This window comes from Pelophylax lessonae (genome assembly GCF_965119305.1).
Source record: "Pelophylax lessonae genome assembly, chromosome: 8".
Classification (NCBI taxonomy): domain Eukaryota; kingdom Metazoa; phylum Chordata; class Amphibia; order Anura; family Ranidae; genus Pelophylax; species Pelophylax lessonae.
In genome coordinates this window covers 8,721,900-8,744,748 of record NC_138775.1, presented here as the reverse complement: position 1 = coordinate 8,744,748, position 22,849 = coordinate 8,721,900, and the positions used below count along the sequence as shown (strand labels likewise).

General features: G+C 50.0%; 1 protein-coding gene across 1 annotated transcript in view; it reads left to right on the top strand.

Moving 5' to 3' along the window:
* TEX264 (testis expressed 264, ER-phagy receptor) overlaps nt 1-15,553 on the top strand; it is a 37,142-nt gene extending 21,589 nt beyond the window's left edge. Inside the window, exon 3 of the mRNA XM_082266241.1 lies at nt 14,999-15,553. Within this exon, the coding sequence (XP_082122367.1) occupies nt 14,999-15,267 (269 nt within the window). The 3' untranslated portion in view covers nt 15,268-15,553. The remainder of the gene's footprint in view (nt 1-14,998) is intronic.
* Nucleotides 15,554-22,849: the final 7,296 nt, after the last annotated feature.

Below are 22,849 nucleotides of genomic sequence, written 5' to 3'. Positions count from 1 at the left end.
TGGGCTCCTCTGACAGCCTCAGTGTAATCCCCAGCCTGCTGCCGCTGGAGCTGATTGATGATGTCACGGTCATGTGACCGCTGACCGGCCTCATGTGTGGGCGGAGACAGAGCTCCGGGGAGCCTGCACTGACACCGCCTGGAGTGGACACAGGGCTCTGGGATTGGAGCATGCTGCCTGGGGTCGCAGGCTGTGGGGAGGGCGCAACAATCACTGCTAACACTTTTTTTGCGCTCCCCCACTTGGCCTGCGCCCCTGGCGGGCACCAATCTGGCCAACCCCTTGGTACGCCCCTGCCCACAGTAGTACCAGCCAGCAGTACCCACAGCAGTAGCAGCCAGCAGTACCCACCAGACAGTACCGGCCAGCAGTAAGTCACATGTGCTAGGGGTGCAACTAGCCCCCAGCACATAATTGTAAATATCCAAGCATATGCAGTGTCTGACTCCTCCCACCATGACCACTTCAAATCACTGAAGTGGTCATGGTGGTTGGAGTGTTCCTTTAATATCACTCAGAAGAAGTAAACAAAGTACACACGGGTCGAAAGCCGGGCAACATCAGCCGGTTCAATAAAAACTGGCCGCCATTGGGCCCATGTGTATGGCAGCCAGTCCAACAGAAGCCGGCCATTCGGCATGCACGAAAAAAAAAAAAAAATTGGCTTCTAACTTTTTTAGCCGGCTCCTAGATTTCAAGCAAATTTATCAAGCCCTGGATGAGAATATAGAAAATACACGGTCACTTCCTGTGTCCCCGCAGATAACAAATCATTGTACTGGGCTATCTCCTGTACCATGTGATCAGTCACATGACAGTTGTACACAATGAATGGCTTTCATTCAGTACTATTGTGGTGATCTCTGTGATTGGTTACAGTGATCACATGGTACAGACCACAGCTTTCTCAATAGCGCACAATGAATATATAGATTCCATTTGTAAAAAAAGATTGCTTATAACAGTGATCATCACGGTCATAAGCAATCAGTGTTAAAAAAAAAAAAATCCTCCTCACCTCCCCAGAGTAGCACAGTGTCGCTATGGTTTCAGTGTGGTAAATAAAAAAAAATAAAAGAAAAAATCGTAAAGACAATCAACACAGGGCTCTGTACAGAGGGAACGATCTCTCGGTTTCTTCTTCAGGGAGACGAAGCTGAACGCTTTAGTAAAGATCAGCACACATTACACAGATTAACACATTGTTAGGCACCCTGGATTACCCAAGATTTTAACCCCTTTCCAGCCAGTGTCGGAGTAACAGTGTATATTATTTGCACTGATCACTGTATTGGTGTCACTGGTGATGTCCGTGTCAGTCAGTTCCCACCCAGTAGTGTCAGATTGCCCGCCACGCTATCTCAGTCCCATTGCAAGTCACTGATCGCAGCCATTAGTAGTAGAAAACAAAAATAAATGCCTAAAAATTCCTGTATATATGCCATAGTCTGTAGATGCTATAACTTTCACACAAACCAATCAATATCCGCTAAATGGAATTTTTTTTTTTTTTTTTTCACCAAAGACACGTAGCAGAATACATAATAGCCAAAAGTTATGATGAAAGTCGATTTCTCTATCATTGACAGACGCAGCTTCATATCATCTTGAACATTGGGTTATGCTGCCCCCTACAGGAGTAGGACACTAGGCAGGAAAAAGCTTTCACCACGCCTATGGGGCGGTCCCTACAGGTATAACCCCGCCCACTCTGCTACAGCCCTCTATTTAGTTCCTGGAGAACTACAAGCAACAGCCGGCTGGGTTTCAGACTGGATAGCCTAGATCCTTAAGGTTTCTCAGCCTTGCCAGCGAGCGTGAGCAGGTTATAGTCCAGCACTAGGCCTCACCACGTCAGAGCCCCAATGAATGGGGACAAGCCCACGAGTTGACTGTCTCGCTGGGGCACCCTGAGTCGCAGCGTACCCCTTGACTGGCAGCACCCCCACCCCGGGTGGGAGGTAGTCTGTTCGCAGCGGCGCCCACCTGAATCTGTGGTATGGTGAGTAAAATCCCCCCCCCAATTCTTTTGCGGTCTCATGGACTTGGGCCCTCTCCATGGAATTGTCGGACCCTCGGGTATCCCTCGGTTCCCCTGGCCTTTCGGACATACCAGGCCCCTCTCAGCTGCCTTCCCCTCCCCCCCCCCCCCCTTCCATTGTGGGTTGATTGTGCCGGTTCCTTCTCAGGAATGCTTTCAGGGGTTTATTCAAACCTGTTTACTGTGCCCAGGAAGGAAGGCAAAGTGCGTCCAATCCTGGACTTCAAGGCTCTGAACCGCTTTGTGCGGGTACAGAGGTTTTGAATGGAGTCCATTCGCACGGTAGTGGCGTCCCTGCACCAAGGAGACTTTTTGGCCTCCATAGATCTCAAGGACGCATATCTACACATCCCTATATACGTTGGACACCAGCGTTTTCTTCGCTATAGGAGAGGAGCATTATCAATTTGCGGTGTTACCCTTTGGTCTCGCCGCCGACCCCAGGGTCTTTACCAAGATGCTGGCCCCCGTGTTGGCATTACTGCGCCAACGGGGGATTTTGGTACTGGGGTACCCGGACAATCTCCTATTGAGGGCGAACTCTCATGCAGCCCTGCTGGGCGACTTGACGATCACGGTCTGAATGCTGCAAGAGTTCGGTTGGAACATAAATTTAAATTTAAAAAAATCAGCCCTGATTCCTTCGCTGAGACTGGATTATCTGGGCCTGACCCTGGATTCCGCTTTAGTGAGGGTCTTTCTTCCTCTGGACAAGCTGCAGAAGTTGCAGGGGGCGATCCGGTTGCTGTTGGAAAACAATCTGTCCTCTCTGCTGACTTGCATGCGGGCCTTGGGTCTGATGGTATCAACCTTCAAGGCGGTTCCATCTGCTCAGTTCCACACGAGACCCTTACAAAGGGAGATTCTTGTAAAGTGGAACAAGGATCCAAAATCCTTGGACACCTCGATTCGGATGAGTCGCAACATGAAGTCTGCTCTTCTATGGTGGCTTCACTCATCAGCACTACGCCAAGGCAAATCCTTCCTTCCGTTGTATTGGACGGTGGTAACCTCGGACGCCAGCCTGTCAGGCTGGGGAGGAGTGCTGGGGAGGTTCTGCTTCCAGGGGTCCTGGACAGTGGAAGAGTCCAATAAATATCTTGGAGCTCAGATCAAGCTTTGCCGGAGTCATTGGACAACTCATCTGCAAGGTTGCCCGGTCTGGATTCAATCGGACAATGCCACGGCTGTGGCGTACATCAATCAAGGGGGTACCAAGAGTGTCTTGGCAGCCCTGGAGGTGACCGAGATTCTGGATGGGCTTGGAAAAGTTTGCTCCAGCTCTCTGCTGTGCACATCCCAAGTGTGGACAACTGGCAACCGGATTACTTGAGTCGTCAGGTGTTGGATCAGGGGGAGTGGTCCCTGCATCCAGAGGGGTTTTGTCCCCTGTGTGTTTGGTGGGGGACGCCCGTTGTCGACCTGTTTGCTTCTCGCCTCAACAAGAAGGTTCAGAGGTTTGTAGTCAGCTTGAGGGATCCTCTGGCCGACGCCACAGACGCGCTGGTTGCTCCTTGGGTTCAGTATTGGCTGATCTATGCATTCCCTCCGCTGAAACTCCTGCCGAGGCTTCTGCATGGAGTGGAGGTGAAAGGGATTCCGGTCATTCTGGTAGCACCAGACTGGCCTCGCCAGATCTGGTAAGGTTGCCGATGCTCCTTGGAGACTTCCTCTCATTGAAGATCTGCTGTCTCAAGGACCGATCTTCCATCCTGCTTTACACTCGCTGGCATTAACGGCGTGGCTGTTGAAAGCCAGTTGCTGAAGGATAGGGGTCTTTCTGACTCTGATTCCTACACTATTGAAGGCCAGGAAGTCTACTTCCAGGAAGATCTACCATCATGCGTGGAAATTGTACATTTCATGGTGTGAACCGCCGAAGGTGCACCCTCATTTGTTCTCGGTAGCTAGGGTTTTGACCTTTCTTCAAAGAGGGGTTGAACAGCGTTTGGCTTTGGGCACTATCAAAGGCCAAGTGTCGGCTTTGGCTATACATTTCCAACGCCCTTTAACTATGCATGCCTTGATTCGCACTTTTATTCAGGGGGTGCGTCCTATGGCTCCTCCAAAGCGAATTCCCCCCTTCCTCTGTGGGATCTGAATTTGGTATTATCTGTTCTTCGATAACCTCCCTTTGAGAACATCAGGGAGATTCCCCTGCTCACGTTGTCTCAGAAGTTTGCCTTTTTGGTGGCTATCACTTCTGCCCGCAGAGTGTCTGAATTGGCGACGTTGTCCTGCCGTTTACCTTATCTGGTGGTCCACAGAGATAAAGTGATACTTCGACCTAATCAGTCGTTTCTTCCTAAGGTGGTTTATGATTTTCATTTGAATGCAGACATTGTGCTGCCTTCCCTCTGTCCTAAGCCCAAGCATCCCAAGGAAATTGCCTTGCATTCTTTGGATGTGGTTCGGGAAATTAGGGTTTACCTGGCGGCTACTAAGTCTTTCAGAAAATCAGACGCTTTGTCCTAATCCAAGGACCTCAAAGGATTGGCTGCGTCTGCTGCGACCATATCCAGATGGATCAGGCAGACGGTGGTTCAAGCTTATTCACTAAAGGGTCAGGTTCCTCCTTTCCCGGTGAAGGCGCATTCTACTAGGGCGCTGAGTGCCTCTTGGGCTTTTCGCCATCAGGCGTCGGTAATGCAAGTGTGCAAAGTAGCAACTTGGTCGTCTGTGCACACGCTCACAAAATTCTACAAGGTAGATTTGTTGGCTTCTCTGGACGCCTCTTTTGGCACAAGGTTTTGCAGGCTGCTGTCTAAAAGAGAACCTTTTCCTCTTTCTAGGTGAGCTTCAGTTGTTCCTGGTTAGCTCATATTACCTGGTTGTCTAGGTTTAGTCTTGGGAAATTAGGTTCTTTGCTTTTTCCCACCCCTCATGCTAATACTGCTTTGGGACGTCCCAATGGTCTAAGAAGATATGGAGCTGCGTCTGTCAATGAACGATAGAGAAAACTGGATTTTTGACTTACCGTAAAATCCTTTTCTCTGAAGTCCATTGACAGACGCAGCACCCACCCCTCTAGAAGACAACCACCCTTTCTCACTCATAATTAGAGGGGCGGGTGCTGCGTCTGTCAATGAACTTCAGAGAAAAGGATTTTACGGGAAGTCAAAAATCCAGTTTTCTCTATCGTTCATTGACAGACGCAGCTCCATATCTTCTTAGCCATTGGGTTATGCTCCTCCCATCAAGAGTAGGACACTAGGCAGGAAAAAGCTTTCACCACGCCTATGGGGCTGTCCCTGCAGGCATAACCCCACACACTCTGCTACAGCCCCCAAGTGTATATGTGTGTATGTGTGTGTATGTATGTATGTATATAATATATGTATGTATATATATATATGTGTGTGTGTGTGTGTGTGTGTGTGTGTGTGTGTTTATATATGTGTTTATATATGTGTATATATGTGTGTGTATATATATATATATATATATATATATATATATATATATATATATATATATATATATATATATATATATAATGTATGTATGTGTATATAGGTATATGATGTGCGGCCCTTGGATCTCAGCAATCTATAGCAGGACCATTGATGAGGGGAATAGCATTGATCTCTATTCTGGGCGGACACAGCTGATGACTGATCGGTGTACCGCCTCTCTGCCGGTACCATGTGACCAATCACAGCAGATCCCATGATGGTTGTAAACAATGGATGGCTCCCTCTCATGCCATCCATTGCGTATAATTGTGTTGCTAGCTGCGATTAGTCAGTGATCACATGATACAGACAGGGCCAATCACAGCCCATCTGTACCATGTGATTAGCTCTGTGTACAGTGTTGCATGACCGTGCAATTGTCATTCATAATCAGCGCCGAAAGCTGACAATTGGTCTGGGCAGGAAGGGGGTGAAAGTGCCCCGTATTGAAGTGGTTAAAAAAAAAAAATGGTGGTCAGTGCCGCCTTTTCCTACTTAACTTCCACTGGTGTAAATTTTGCGGCGATGAAAGCTGGGGATACACAAGCGTTTAGAACACCCCCAAAAAATACATTTTGAGCATGCCCCTCCTTCACAAGCACACCCATGGGGGGCCCTATGTGCGACATAGTCCCTTGCACCACACAAGTTACCTGGAAGACTGAAGACATCTTGTGGGCAAAAAGAAGTACTGCAGGGGACAGCTGCTTAAAAAAATAAATTAAAGCGGAGTTCCACCCAAAAGTGGAACTTCCGCTTTAGGGAGTCCTGACCCCCCGACATGCCACATTTGGCATGTCATTTTTTGGGGGGGGGGAGCGGGTACCTAGTTTTGACAGGTACCCGCTCCCACTTCCGCTCGGAGCGCCGCGGCGCCCTGAGCGGAAGTTCTCCTCTCCCCCTCCCTCCCTGCAATCTTCTGGGACACGTCAGAGGTCCCAGAAGATTGCCGGCCAATCACGGCGCGCAGCGCGACTCGCGCATGCGCAGTGGGCACCCGGCTGTGAAGCCGCAAACTGTAACAGCCGGGTGCCCACAGCAGTGATGCCGGCGCCGTGGGAGAGGATCGAGGCTTCCGGCGGCCGCATCGCTGGACCGTTGGACAGGTGAGTAAATGGCTGGAACTCCGCTTTAAGTATTGCAGCTTAAGCTGCTTTTTCGATTTTGAAAACTTTCTAGGGGAGTGTTGGAATGTAAAATTTCAAATTGCCCGGGGTTAGGCCTTAAATATCATCTTTGCAAGAAGGGGGTCACATGTTTGATTATTTTTATTTTAGCAACAGAGTCTCTTTAAGCCCCCCCCCAAGGACTGTTGGTGGTCCCTTCTTCCTTCTGCCACCATGGGGGGGTCGGAGACATTGCAGAGTCAGGATCGCGGGCTCTTGTTGTCTTCCAGCTGTGTCATGCACAATTAGCATTATTTTGCACTTAATGACACCCCGGAGCCTTGTCACCAGCCACAGGCAGCAGCTGTCACTGTCACCTCGACGTGTTACGTCTCCCTCTGCCCCCTGCTCCAGGCGTTTCTCCGCTCGCCAAGGTCGTCATTTTGTCCTGTGTGGTTATACGACGCGAGAGGGCTCAGATCTGGTTAATATGCAGGCGGGTGGGCAGGACGTGCCGTTGACACCCCTCATCCTCTCCCACTATTATTACCCGCGTGTGTTATTAGGCAGCTGCGCGCTGACGCACGCCACGGGGCGGGGGCAGGAGAAATGGCAGGTTATAATCTGCCGGGTGGGGGGACACACCTGTGACGGGGCCATCGTGAGATGTTAAACATGTTCTAAAATTAAGGAATCTGTGACAGAAAAGTCAGAGATAAAGGAGGGGGGGGGGGGGGAGTTCGGAAACTCTGAAGAGGAGAGAAGAGCCGGGCAGGCGGCAGTTTGGAAAACTTCTTAAAGGGGATTTTCAGTCTTCAGAAATCATTTCATTGTCTGTGAATGTTCCAAATCACTGTAAGCAGGGCTGTATAGGCTCACCCCCCCCCCCCCCAGTGCCTGGGGCAGGAGGGTTAGTGGGGTCAATACCATGCCAAAGATGTAACCACTTTTTATCTCTTCCATTTTTGGCCACCTCTGGATATTGGTGTAGAAATTCTTCCAGGAAACCATGTGGGGGTTGAGGGGTAGATATTGTAAGATGCAAGGTATTGGGGGGGGGGGGGGGAGTCGGGGGGTCAGGGTGTATTTATAGGGAGAGAGTGTGGGGGGCGGTGTGAAGAGTATGTAGGAGGAGAGTATATGGATGGCAGGGGGTGCAAGGGATTTGGGTGGAATGAAGTACAGGCAATGTAGGTAGGAGGAGGTGCAAGGTATCTAGGGACTTGTGGGAGGAGGGCATGTGGATGGGGGGGGGGGGGGTGCAGGGGAAAGGGGGTGGAATAGCATGCAGGGAATGCATGTAAATGGGGGATCAGAGCATGTAGGGGGAGTGGGGCTGTGAGGTGGAAGTAGGGTGCAGGAAATGTGTGAGTTGAGTAGCAGAGGGTGTATATAGAACATAAAAAGATACAAAGTAACATTGTTTATAAACATTGATCAGACAGGAGATAGAGATACAAAATAACATTTCTCTTACGTCCTCCGACAGTCGCCGCCTCTTCATATTCGTCACATATGGGGTATTAGACTTTGCTCCGAAGGAGTAGCTAGGCAACAGAATATGTTAATAAAGCTTTTAACATATCCAACATATCCCACCCTCAAGGGGTGGTCCCCTCAGTCAATACCCTCCTACTTCCTGCAACCATATCCCAGTTTTAATGTCTAGCTTGTCAGGAGTGGCTGGCTCTCTCTGTGCTGGGACTTTGTGTCCCAGACTATTTCTTCTTTTTAATATTTTGTTTGAGTTTTTCTCTCTACCTTTACTTAGCTGTTGTTTTTTCAGCGTTAGTTAGTTCTTCGGACGAAGAGGATCATGCGGGCTGGGTCTCGGGCTGATCCCCCTGGTCGCAGGTCGTGGGTCAGTGGCTTCCCAGTCTGCCATCGAGCGTTCAGCCAGGTAACGCTCCTGGCACAGTGAACGACCCATCCCTGTTCGGTGCAGGGATGCTTGGTGAGGTGGCTACCTCACTGGACGCTGTGCGGTTTCTTAACCCACGTTCGGAGCGTCTTGTATGCGACTCTCCCTGCCTCATGTGTAGCGGCTTGTTCGCCTGTGCGGGTCCCCCACACCGTGGTGAGGTAAGTGTATTTATGTGGGGACCTGTCTGTCTGGAGGGGTGTCAGTCTGGGACTGTGTAACCTGCCTCTATTCACACTGTTTGTCTCCCTATCTCTCGGCTGCATGCTGTGGGCTGCAAGGGGGGGGGGGGGGAGTTGTGTGGCACTATGGGTGTCAGCATGATCAGTGTGGAAAGCTGTGTGCTGTGGGGCATGTTTTATGGCATGTTTGGGCACTTACAGCGATCGCTGCAGCGATCGGTTCTGTTTTTTTACATACAGACATGTGTGCATTACTGCACTGTGGAGCGACGGTTTCGGCGCTAAAAGACGCCATTTTGCCTGCCCTCGCTCCGGCCGCATGTTTTACATGCATGGCGGCCATTTTCTTGTAGCCTCCATAGGTTTACATAGAGCGCCCTAGCAGCATCACTTCCTCTTCCCAGGAACACCGATCGAGGCAGCAGCAGCGGCGAGGGTCTCCTCAGGTTTTATCCTTCTGTTTCTTGCTATCCATTGCCTGTGTTCAGTTTACATATCCCTGTGGGGGTCTCATTGTGCTTAGTGTGACGCGGTGGGCTGCGCTTGCCGCGCTTGCTGAAAGGGGCAGTTAACCCTTGGTTGTCTGGCATTACAGGGGCAATGGATTCTCAGGAGGGCAAATTTCCTACAGTATTGGTGGAAAGCCAGGGGACCGCTGCTTCCCCCCCAGGGGGGGATTTAGCCACTATTGTGGCTGGCCTTGCTGCTCAGGTGCAAATGCTGGTGGCTGCTCAATCTACCAAAAGGCCCAGGGTTGTGCTCTCCTCTGATTCTGAGGGTGAAGGTGATGGGGCTGTTCTAGCAGGGGCTTCCCTATCGGGGTCCCGCTCCTCTCTTGATCTAGTGGGGTCTGAGGTGGAGGCTGAAGTTGAGGGGGTTGATAATTCTCCCCCTGGCTCGCCTGAAGAGCTTGCAATCATGGATGAGTTGATTGCTTCTATTAAGCAAACGCTGCGTTTGCAGGACGAAGTGTGTCCCCCCGCTGCCTTGGCGGCTTATGGGACGCAGAGGAAACGCAGGACGCCACAGGTTTTCCCCTGCAATGCTGATTTTCAGCGCGCGGTTAAGGATCAATGGCGCGATCTGCGCAAACCTTTTGCGGTACCAAGTAGATTCAAGCTGCGTTATCCTTTTTCACCTGCCACTGATGAAAGGTGGTGCGTGCCTCCACCAGTGGATCATGCGATTGCGGTTTTGAACAAGGCCACTGCGATTCCTGCAGAGGGTTCACCCATTTTCCGTGATGCCACAGATAGGAGACTGGAGTCTCTGGCCCGTCATACGTATTCTGTTACGGGTTCTATGCTTAAAGCTCTGTTTGCTTCTCTCATGGCGGCCCAGGCGATCGCAAGTTGGACGCAGATGCTTAGGCGCGTCTTGGTGGCCGACTCGGCCTCGCCGGCGACCCTGGATATGGTGGATCAGATCCACCAGGGTGTCATGTATCTGTGTGATGCGGACCTGGACCTGATTCCGTTGGCTGCACGGGTGCACAGTGTGGCGGTGTTGTCTCGCCGCCTGGTTTGGTTAAAATGTTGGTCGGTGGACCAATCTTCGCGTAAGACCTTAGCCAATCTGCCTTATGATGGGTCTCGCCTTTTTGGGGAGTCCCTGGATGTGTTGATTAAGGGAATCACCGGGGGTAAGAGCACTCTCTTGCCCCATTTCCCCAAGGCTAAGGGGGCTTCTGGGAAGAAGCATGCTAATTTTCGGCCCCCTCAGGGGTCCTTTCGTGCCTTTCGGCCGCACTACAAGGGCAAGCCGTTCAAAGGTCAGGGCTCTCAGAAGAAGCCCTGGTCTGGTAAGCAGAAGTCCGGCCAATCCGGACCTGCAGCCCATAACTGTTCGGCCTGAAGGGGCGCCCTCACCCAGTTTTGGGGTGGGGGGACGCTTGCTCGGTTTTCTTCAGCCCTGGTTGGCCCGTGTGCGGGACAGATGGGTTCAGGAAATCGTTCGGTCTGGTTACAAGATCGAGTTTCTCTCTCGGCGGAGAGCAGATTTTTTCCCTCAAATCTTCAACTGTCTCCGGAGCGCCTGCGGGACCTACACCTGGCGGTGCAGGACCTGAGGGCTCAGGGAGTGGTGGTTCCGGTGCCTCATCGGGACAGATTTCGGGGGTTTTATTCAAACCTGTTCACCGTGCCCAGGAAGGAGGGCAAGGTTCGTCCGATTCTGGACTTGAAGGCTCTGAACTGCTCTGTGCGGGTTCGCAAGTTCCGCATGGAATCCCTGCGGTCGGTGGTGGCTGCCCTGGTTCCGGGGGAATTCATGGCCTCCATCGATTTGAAGGATGCGTATCTTCACATCCCCATCTTCGAGGGTCACCAGAGGTACCTTCGATTTGCCATTGCGGAGGATCACTACCAGTTCGTGGCGTTGCCTTTTGGCCTTGCCTCGGCTCCGCGGGTCTTCACCAAGGTGCTTGCACCGGTTCTGGCATTATTGAGGGCCCAGGGCATTTCTGTCCTGGGGTATCTGGACGACATTCTGGTTCGGTCTGCGACCAGCCAGGGTCTGGAGCAGGACCTGTCTGTCACGATGCAAACTCTGCAGGAGTTTGGTTGGACGATAAATTTTCCAAAGTCGGCACTGAGTCCGTCTGTTCGTCTTCCCTACCTGGGAATGATTTTGGACTCGGTGCAGGCGAAGGTCTTCCTGCCGGAAGACAAACTCAGAACTCTTCAGGAGGAAGTCAGGTCCCTCCGGGATGTTCCGCAATCGTCTCTACGGACGTGCATGAGATGTCTGGGATTGATGGTCTCGGCCTTCGAGGCGATTCCCTTCGCCCAGTTTCACACGCGGGGTCTCCAAGCGGAGATCCTGTCCAAGTGGGACGGGCGACCTCAATCTCTGGATCTTCAGATCTCGTTGAGTCATCGCACCAGAAAAGACCTTCTGTGGTGGCTCCAGTCCCCGATGGTGTCCGGGGGCAAGTCGTTTCGTCCTATCTCGTGGACGGTAATCACCACGGATGCCAGCCTGTCGGGCTGGGGTGGTGTTCTGGGCGTTCTGTCCGCCCAGGGAACTTGGTCGGAGGGGGAGTCCTCCCTTCCGATCAACATTCTGGAATTGCGTGCGATAAGTCTCTGTCTTCGTCGCTGGACGGACCGGCTGCAGGGCTGCCCGGTTCGGGTGCAGACGGACAATGCCACGGCGGTGGCCTACATCAACCACCAAGGGGGCACCAGGAGTGCCCGAGCGGCTCGGGAAGTGGCCGACATTCTATCTTGGGCCGAGACTCATGTCCCGGCGATAACGGCGGTTCACATTCCGGGGGTGGAGAACTGGCAGGCGGACTATCTGAGTCGCCAGACCCTGGATCAGGGGGAATGGTCTCTCCACCCGGCTGTCTTCCAGATGTTGTGCGCGAAGTGGGGTCTTCCAGATGTGGACCTGTTCGCGTCTCGTCTCAACAACAAGGTGAGGAGGTTCGTGGCACGGACGCGCGACCCTCGGGCAGACGCGTCGGACGCGTTAGTGGCCCCGTGGCATCAGTACAGACTGATGTATGCGTTTCCACCGATCCAGTTGCTGTCCAGGTTCCTTCGCAGGTTTCAATCGGAACGCAACACGGTGATTCTTGTGGCACCGGACTGGCCTCGCCGGTCCTGGTACGCAGACCTCGTGAATCTGGCGGTCGACGCCCCGTGGCGTCTGCCTCTTCGAGACGATCTACTGTCTCAAGGACCGATATACCATCCTGCTTTACAGTCGCTGGCTTTGACGGCCTGGCTGTTGAAACCGAGGTCCTGAAGGAGAGGGGTCTCTCTCCGGAGGTCGTTCATACTTTAGTCAACGCGAGGAAGTCTTCCTCTGGGAAGGTTTACTACCGTACTTGGAAGGCCTATTTTGCCTGGTGTGAGTCCAGGGGGTTTTCACCCCGCACGTACTCGGTGTCCCGTGTGCTGTCTTTCCTTCAAGCGGGTGTTGATCAGCGCTTGGCGCTGGCTACGATAAAAGGTCAGGTGTCTGCTCTGGCCGTTCTGTTTCAACGTCCCGTGGCATCCAACCTTTTGGTTGGCACCTTTATTCAGGGTGTGCGGCATCTGGTTCCTCCTAGGAGGGATCCTCTGCCCCCTTGGGACTTGAATCTCGTGCTATCTGTGTTACAACGTGCTCCTTTTGAACAGATCAGGGAGATTTCGTTGTCTATGTTATCCAAAAAGGTCGCCTTTTTGGTGGCGATCACTTCGGCTCGCAGAGTGTCGGAACTGGCGGCTTTGTCCTGCAAGTCTCCGTACTTGGTTATTCATTTGGATAAGGTGGTCTTGCGACCTAATCCTTCCTTTCTTCCGAAACGTGTTTCGGAATTCCATCTTAATGAGGACATTGTTTTGCCTTCGTTGTGCACGAAGCCTAAACATCCACAGGAGGTGAGATTGCACTCTTTGGATGTTGTTCGGGCGATCAGGGTTTACCTTCGATCGACTGAGTCTTTTCGTAAAACTGACTCCTTGTTTGTTCTTCCAGAGGGTCCTCGGAAGGGCATGGCGGCTTCGGCCTCTACCATCGCTAAATGGATCAGACAGACCATTGAACAGGCCTATGCCTTGCAGGGGAAGGTTCCCCCTGTGCCTGTGAAGGCGCACTCTACTAGATCTCTGAGTACGTCTTGGGCCTGTCGTCATGGGGCTTCTGTAGCCCAGGTTTGTAAGGCGGCGACTTGGTCGACCGTGCACACTTTCACAAAATTCTACAAAGTAGATGTTCGGGCATCGGCGGATGCTTCCTTTGGCCGCAAGGTTCTTAGTGCGGCTGTTCCCTAGGGTCCCTTGTTGGGGACTCCTGGCTGTTGGGATAAGTTTTGTATCCCCTGGTTTTGCCTTTTCCTGGGTTGTTGCTCCTGTTGAGCACTTGTTTTTTGCTGTTGCCCAGCTGGTTTCCTTCCTTTGGTAAGGTTCCTTTCTTTGATGTGGAAACTGCGTTGCCTTTCGGCGCGGATGTGTTTCCCACCCCTCATGTTTGCACTGCTTTGGGACGTCCCCATATGTGACGAATATGAAGAGGCGGCGACTGTCGGAGGACGTAAGAGAAAACGGAATTTTTGTAAAATCTTACCTGTAAAATTCCTTTCTCTGAGTCCTCCGACAGTCGCCGCCCCCGCCCCTCTTTTGGGGTTTGGTTGTATACTCTACTGCTATTCCACTAAAACTGAGATATGGTTGCAGGAAGTAGGAGGGTATTGACTGAGGGGACCACCCCTTGAGGGTGGGATATGTTGGATATGTTAAAAGCTTTATTAACATATTCTGTTGCCTAGCTACTCCTTCGGAGCAAAGTCTAATACCCCATATGTGACGAATATGAAGAGGCGGCGACTGTCGGAGGACTCAGAGAAAGGAATTTTACAGGTAAGATTTTACAAAAATTCCGTTTTTTAATAAACATTGGATCTCTCTTTCATCTGATTAATATCTATAAACAATGTTACTTTGTATCTCTCCATCTTCTGTCTGTTCAATGTTTATAAACAATGTTACTTTGTATCTCTCCATCTTCCATTTGATCAAAGTCACATTGTTTAAAGACAATGATCAGATGGAAGATAAATAAAAAGTAACATTGTTTATAAACATTGATCAGATGAAAGATAGAGATCCAATGTTTATTAAAAATGTTACTTTAAATCTCCGTCTTCCATTTGATCAAAGTAACATTGTTTATAGACATTGCTCAGACAGGAGATAGAGAGATACAAAGTAACATTGTTTATAAACATCAGATGGGTGATGGAGAGATACAAAGTAACATTGTATATAAACATTGAACAGACAGGAGATGGAGAAATACAAAAGTAACATTGTTTATCAGATGGGTGATGGAGAGATACAAAGTAACATTGTTTATAAACATTGATCAGACTGGAGATAGAGAGATACAAAGTAACATTGTTTATAAACATTGATCAGATGGAAGATAGAGAAATACAAAGTAACATTGTTAATAAACCTTGTTCAGTGGCGATAGATGGATACAAAGTAACATTGTTTATAAACATTGTATCGCTCTATTTTCCATCTGATCAATGTTTATAAACAATTTTATGTTGTATGTCTCTATCTTCCGTCTGTTCAAAGTAAAAATATTTTTATAAACATTGAACAGACAGCAGATAGAGAGATACAAAGTAACATGTTAATAAACATTGAACAGATGGGTGAAATAGAGATACAAAGTAACATTGTTCTTCTCCTGTCTGAACAATGTTTATAAACAATGTTACTTTGTATCTCACTATATCTAAGGACTGTAAGCTGCATTATATGACCATTTTTTTCCTTGGGTTCTCCTAGATGCGGAGTTGGACCCCCTGTTACTAGAAGATCAGCTGAGTCTGGAGTTGGTCTCTGAGAATCAGGAGGAGAGTGAAACCGTCCACCAGAAAGAGCAGACGGACAGTGAGAAGAGTGAGAAGAGTCCCAGCGAATCGGGGGCCAGCGCCTCCTCCTTCGAAGAGCTGGACTTGGATGGCCAGGCGTTGGGTGCAAAGAGTCAGGCGGACAGTCAGACGGTGTGGAGTAAAATGCCGGACACGTGGGACAAGGAAAGTCCCGAAGAATGAGAGACTGAGGCTGTGCCGGACTCTGCGCTGTAGACGTCCTCAGGAATAGTTAGCGAGCTTTACGCACTCCATAGCCATCCAAGCAGACGCAGATGTAGGTGGCCGGTGAATGTACAGCAGACGTCAGTCTCATCCGCATAGTTTACACATCAGCACAGAGAACTTTTATGTTTTTTTTTCATATTTATTTATCAAGAAGCGACGGTCCCTTCCGGGGATGTATTTGTCTTTAATGAGAAGGGAATTCGCTGCAGTCTAGGGACCTGATAGATCAGGGGGTCTCCAAACTTTATAAACAAAGAGCCAGTTTACTGTCCTTCAGAGGGGGGCCACAATGTCCTGATGTCAGTGGGAGAGAACAATGCCCTATTTCTGGTATTCAAGAAAGTGTCCCATCATTGGTGTCAGTGGGAGGAATAGTGCCCCATCATTGGAGTCAGTGGGAGGAATGGTGCCCCATCATTGGTGTCAGTGGGGGGAATAGTGCCCCATCATTGGAGTCAGTGGGAGGAATGGTGCCCCATCATTGATGTCAGTGGGAGGAATAGTGCCCCATCATTGGTGTCAGTGGGAGGAATAGTGCCCCATCATTGGAGTCAGTGGGAGGAATAGTGACCCAACATTAGTGTCAGTGGAAGGAATAGTGACCCATCATTGGTGTCAGTGGGAGGAATAGTGCCCCATCATTGGAGTCAGTGGGAGGAATAGTGACCCATCATTAGTGTCAGTGGAAGGAATAGTGACCCATCATTGGTGTCAGTGGGAGGAATAGTGCCCCATCATTGGTGTCAGTTAGAGGAATAGTGCCCCATCATTGGAGTCAGTGGGAGGAATAGTGCCCCATCATTGGTGTCAGTGGAAGGAATAGTGCCCCATCATTGGTGTCAGTGAGAGGAATAGTGCCCCATCATTGGTGTCAGTGGGAGGAATAGTACCCCATCATTGGTGTCAGTGGGGGGAATGGTGCCACAAGGGCCAGATAGAGGGAAGTGAACTTTATGCAGCATAATGAATTGTAGTGTCCTCCAAAGTAGACCATATTATCCTCCATGGGGGAGAGGCTGAGAAGAGATTCTGGAACCACGGAATATTTTTAAATGTTTACACATTCCATTTCCTGTAGCTCAGAGCTTCATCCAGCTCACTGGGAACTACAAGTCCCAGCATGTCCTGTCAACGTGAATATATAATTATTCCAAACGAAAATGATGACTGCCCTAATAATTTATAACCTCTCCCACAGTCATGATCTGCCTGCGTTGCATAGAGAAGCAGAGAGTGATGATGCCACTGCTGGCCTAAACGTTCGATTTAAATGGACATTTACCATGGAGTCCGGCTCTATTGCTGTTGGTCACCGGTAACGGCTGGTCATCGGCTTTCCCATAGAAGGTGATGAGCTGAGGGATGGAATTTGCTGATTGCTCCTCCTTTATGAGAACGTGGGAGGAGCAGAAGGACCTCTTCATCCTCATTTATGCCTTAAAGTGGTTGTAACCCTCAGACATGAAATCTGAACAAAGCACATCCCTCCTATAGTGTGTACTTGTCTGTCTAGAGTACTAAGTGTCATTTCTGTCTGCTGCCTCCGTCCTCTGCTATCTGCATGAGTCACTTCTGAAAAGTTCTCAGGACACCAAGAGATAAAAGGTGACAGGGGAGGGAGCTCCAGCACACAGCCTGTGATTGACACTCAGCTCTCTTGCTTTGTGAAGAAGGGGGAGAGGGAAGTGGGGGGGGAGGGAGTAGGGCGGGGGGCAGGGGAGAGAGGAGGGGAGGGGGAGGGGATTAGGAGGGGAGGAGGGCAGGGGGAGGGGAGTAGAAGGGGATTAGGAGGGGGGAGTAGGAGAGGGGGGGAGGGGAGTAGGAGGGGGGGAGTGGGAGAGGAGGGGAGTAGAAGAGGGGTGGAGGAGGGGAGGGGATTAGGAGGGAGGGGATGTCCCCTCCAATCAGAGCTCTCCTGACTGAGATCTGCAGTATTTCATTTCAGCTCTTGGCTTTTTGAAAGCTCAGACAAGCTCTATAAATTCAGCCCTTTCAATGGCTGTAGAGAAGAGAAGAATGCAGATAAATAGGTACAACTTATGTAGGAGGATTTGTTTAATCTGTGTATCACCTGAGGCCAGTCACTGGGGATATGGAAGGGTTACCACCACTTTAAGTCCACTTGGGGTTCCTTCTGCTGTGGCTCCCGGCACCCTCTACACCGGGGCCCCGGACTTACCTGCCGGAATACATTCTAGATTATCCGCTTCCTGGTACATGAAATCATTCAGATGTTACCTAATTTATATATTTCAATAAATTATTTTACCTTCTAATGAAATTATTTTTCTCTCTGTGATGTTTTGGGTTTGGAGCCTTTCTGCCTTTTAGTAGATGAGAGGTGAGTGTGTCCCTCGGCCTTGTGGGAGGGAGGCCATTACAACAATGACCTCATCAGACGCCATCATTATTATATAGTCCGCTGAGGTACAAAGTGCACCTAAATGGACCACCCCATCTAATAGTAGAGTAGGACCTTCTTTTGCCACCAAAACAGCCCTGACCCCCACGAGGCATGGACTCCACTGGACCTGAGAAGGTACGTTGTGGTATCTGGGACCAAGTACAGTTCCCTTAAGTCCTGGAAGTAGTGAGGTGGAGCCTCCATGGATCAGACTTGTCTTTGCAGCACATCCCACAGATGTTCAATTAGGTTGAAATCAGGAGAATTTGGAGGCCAAGTCAACACCTCAAACTCATTGTTGTGCTCCTCAAGCCATTCCTGTAGTGTGGCAAGGCACATTATCCTGCTGGAAGAGGCCACTGCCATCAGGGAATACGGCTTCCATGAAGAGGCATACTTGGTCGCCAACAATGTTTAGGTTTTATAAAAGCAGAAAACTTTACCTAAAACACAAGGAGTATGAAAGTTCTAGCTGTACGGTGGGTGCGCGCTTTACAGACTTATGACCATATGGGAATTTAGTAGTTTAATCGTAGTCCCCTTCACTTCAGAGTTGCCCCTATACATGAGTGCCCCCATCACAGAAGTCCCCCAAAATACAGCCCCAATCACACAGAGCCCCCCAATTTACACAGTCCTCCCATCAGAGCCCCCTTATCACACAGTTCTGCATCACAGATCCCCCCCCCCCAATCACGCAGCTTAAGATCTCCGAGCCCCCCAATCACACATTCCTCCCATCACAGAGCCCCCCCCCCCAATAACAGCCCTCCAATTACACAACTCCCTATCACAGAACCCCCCCCCCCCAAATCACACATTCCTCCCATCACAGAACCCCCAATCACACAGCTCCCTATCACAGAGCCCCCCTAAATCACACAGTTCCACATCACATCCCCCCAGTCACACAGCCCCCACAAATTACACTGTCCCCCCCCCCCCCATCATAGAGTCCCTCAATCACAGTCCCCCCCCCCCCCTCAATTAGAGCCGCTCAGTCACACAGTCCCCCATCACAGAGCTCCCCAATCACACATTCCTCCCATCACAGAGCCCCCCAATAGCACAGCCCTCCAATTACACAACTCCCTATCACAGAACCCCCATAATCACACAACAGTCCCTCTCCCCCCATCACAAAGCCCCAAATTACACAGTTCCCTATCACAGAGGCCCCCCACCAAATCACACATTTCCCAATCACAGATCCCCCCCCCCAAATCACACAGACCCCCCAATATCATAGTCCCCCCCCCCCCCCCCATCACGAGTCCCTCAATCACACTGTTCCCCGCTCCCCAATCACACAGTCCTCCCATCGCAGAGCTCCCCAATCACACAGTCCTCCCATCGCAGAGCTCCCCAATCACACAGTCCTCCCATCACAGTTCCCTCCGGATCACACAGCTCCCTATAGCAGAACCCCCTAAATTGCACAGTCCCTCTATCACAGAGCCCCCCAACCACACAGTCCTTTCATCACAGTGCCCCCCAATCGCACAGTGCCCCCATCAGAGTACTCAACCTCACAGTCCTCCCATCAGAGCCCCCCCCCCCAACCACACAGTCTCCCAACCACACAGTGCCCCATCAGAGCCCTAAAACATAGTCCTTTTCTCACATAGCCCCACGACCACACAGAGCCCCCAACCACACAGTCCTCCCATCAAAGAGCCCCCCCCCAATCACACAGTCCCCCATCACAGAGCCCTCAACCACACAGTCCTTTCCTCACCGAGCCCCCCAACAACACAGTCCTCCCATCACAGAGCCCCCCAACAACACAGTCCTCCCATCACAGATCCCCCCATCACAGAGCCCTCAACCACACAGTCCTCCCATCACAGAGCCCCCCAATTACAAAGTCCTCCCATCACAGAGCCCTCAACCACACAGTCCTCCCATCACAGATCCCCCCCATCACAGAGCCCTCAACCACACAGTCCTCCCATCACAGAGCCCCCTAATTACACAGTCCTCCCATCACAGAGCCCTCAACCACACAGTCCTCCAATCAAAGAGCCCCCCAATTACACAGTCCTCCCTATGACACAGTCCCCCTATCCTAGATCCCTACAGTCAGGGTAGCCAATCTGCTTCTAACCTCAGCTTGTTCAATTATGCCTTGACAATAAAACCTGGAAGCTGATTGGTTTCTATGCAGAGCTGCACCAGATTTAGCACACTCCAGTTCGTGCCCGCCCGAAAAAAGCTGCTGCTCGGAGAGTCTTCTAGGCACTGCCAAAGGGCAGGATCCCCTGACACTGGAACACGGAGCATATGCTTTGCCCAAACTTTGAGTTTGGCAGATCCCCACCACGGGCACCGCCAACTGCACAGTCACTCCTACCAGAGAGTGGGATGCCTTAAACCTCTTATCTGTGGGGATTTTAGAGACCAGAGCCTCATTTACGTGGAAGGGTCTTATGTAACTATGAAATATCCATGTAAACAGCTGGAGAGCTCCACCACTTGTAGAAATCTACCTCCAGGGGGTGCACCCGAGTAAATCTGCTTTGGAAGAAAAAAAAAAAGAAAAACTCCTTCCTTGGGTGAGCCAAACTGGCATACATCCCCTCCGGCAAATGGGAGTGCACTGGAAAAGACTTTGGATGTTTGGGCGGCTGTTACGACTCAAAATGAGGGACTTCAGAGGAAGATGATTCTAGTAGTGGTAGGTTAGTGGATACCTCTGTGTCTGAAATGGCCCCAGATCATGAGATTCCTCCTGGGGTCTCAGGGATTCTGGATCCTCTATAGCAGGGGTGGCAAACTCAATTTAATCAAGGGCCGAATCAGTAATAAGATTGCCCTCAAAAGGGCCGGTTGTATCTGTAAGACTAGATGTTCAGAGCATCCCATACCCTTACATAAGACGTCAGGAGCCTCCCCACCATCAGAGTCCCCCACCCTCCCTTACATTACAGTGCACCCCCCTTACCTTGTGCTGCTGTTGGGAAGAAGCTGGAGGCATTGCTGGAAAGCAGAAAGCACGGTGTGGTGGAGGGCTGGAGCTCTCCTGCAGCTCTACAGCTTCCTCCTCTTCCTCATCTTGAGGAAGTTCATGCAATGTTTTATCCTTCCCCAAAAGGAGAGAAAGGGAAGGAGAGCGCCCAGTCTTGCGTTCCAAACCATTGAGAACCTCCGACAGCTGATCAAAGCAGATCAAAAATGTCTGCTGAACAATACTTCCCCGACACAAAGGAAGTCAAGGATTGTGCCCCTGAAACAGTGGAAATACCAGATAAGGGCAGGAATTCAGAACTTATCGGACCTTCCAGGGAGCTATTGCCACTTTCCCCCTGGCAAGGCCATGGGGTCTGTAGGCCTGTTACACCCAATCTGAGAGGAGTGAAGGCATAAGTCGCAGTCGCACAGTGTAGGGCCGGGGGTGCCAAACGAGCCGCATCAACATTATGGTTGTCCTCAAAGGGCCGGTTGTATCTGTAAGACTGGATGTCCAGAGCACATCGCCCCCTCCTACTATCAGAAGTTAAGAGTCCCCCACCCTCTCTTACATCACAGTGCACCCCCCTTACCTTGTGCTGTTGTCGGGAAGAAGCTGGGATCAGAGCTGGAAAGCAGAGAGTGCTGAACCTGGAGGACCAGAGGAGGGCTGGAGTCAACTGCCAGAGTCTGCTGAATGCTGTGACCAGAGGAGGCAGAGACGAGGGAGTGCTGCATTTTCACAGAGAGCAGCAGGATCTGTACGAGGAGTTCTGTCCTCTGCTGAAATGGGGGGGGGGGGTGCAGAGATAAGCCCTTACCCAGAGATGTATAATAACTAAGTAGAACTACTTCACTACTGTACTTAAGTACTGAAAGGCGGTATCTGTACTTTGCTAGAGTAGAATTTTTTTCTCCTACTTCCACTTTTACTTCACTACATTTTTTCGATGATTTCAATACTTCTACTCCGATTATTTTTTTTTTGTGCTGCATAGTTACTCGTTACTATTATAAAAATGACCACTGCCAGAACAGTAGATGGCAGGTTTCATGAAGCTCAAAAAAATGTGTATAATGTCATGTGTATTATCAGCGCATACGAAAATAAATGCTACTGTATGTATAAATAAAAGCTGCTATACCAAATCTTTCCACTAAAAAGAAAATATGAAACAAACAAATTGTAATTGTCCTTTAGGTTAATCATTTGAAATAATAAAAAACAATATGATGTTCAAACTTTTGACTTATTTCTTTAATAACTATATAACACAGTACTTGTACTTTTACTTTCAGTACTTGAGTAGCAATTTAAAAAAAAAAAAAAACTACTGGTACTTTTACTTTCAGTACTTAAGTATTGCAAGTAGTTTTTTTAAAAATTTTGCTACTCAAGTACAAAAAATGTTGAATACTTTAGTACTTCTACTCAAGTAACTTTTTCATTGAGCACTTCCACTTCTACTCAAGTCACTTTTTGATTGAGCACTTTTACTCAAGTATGGGTTTTGAGTACTTTATACAACTCTGCTCTTACCCATGGCTGCACAGACAGAGAAGCGCAGGATCTGGTGGAGGAATTTGTTCCCCTTCTCTGCTGAGGACTGCTGAGACAAGGTGGGGGCAGAGACAAGCCTCTCCACAGATGAACAGGGAAGTGTAGGATCTGGTTTTCTCCTCTCTGCTGCCAACTGCAGAGACAAGGGGGGGGGGGGGGGGTTAGAAGAGGTGCAATGGAAACATGAAATGACCTGGTGGGCCAGATTTGGCCCATGGGCCTTGTGCCTGTAGGGGAATGCTACCACCTGCTCCACTAGTACAGAGGCAGTGTCCATTCACCCGACGGTGGCAGTATAACCCACTTAGTCATGAATATGAAGTCCTCTGTCTCCTGTGATGTACAATTGGGAAATATATACAGTATATAGAATTTATACATATTTATTTTTATTCAGGATTCTGATGGTCCGCTTCATACACTAGCATTTGGTAAATGTCTTACAATATTGAATTTATTTTTTGCAGTAACTCCTAGTAACCACATAGAAAACCTTCTTCCCTGATCTGACTTCTGTCTACCCAAAAGCTCAGGGCCGGGACAAGGGGTAGGCAGGAGGGACGGCTGCACTGGGCACACTGGTATCATGTGAGGTGGGGGCACCTGCGAGGAGATTGCTAGAG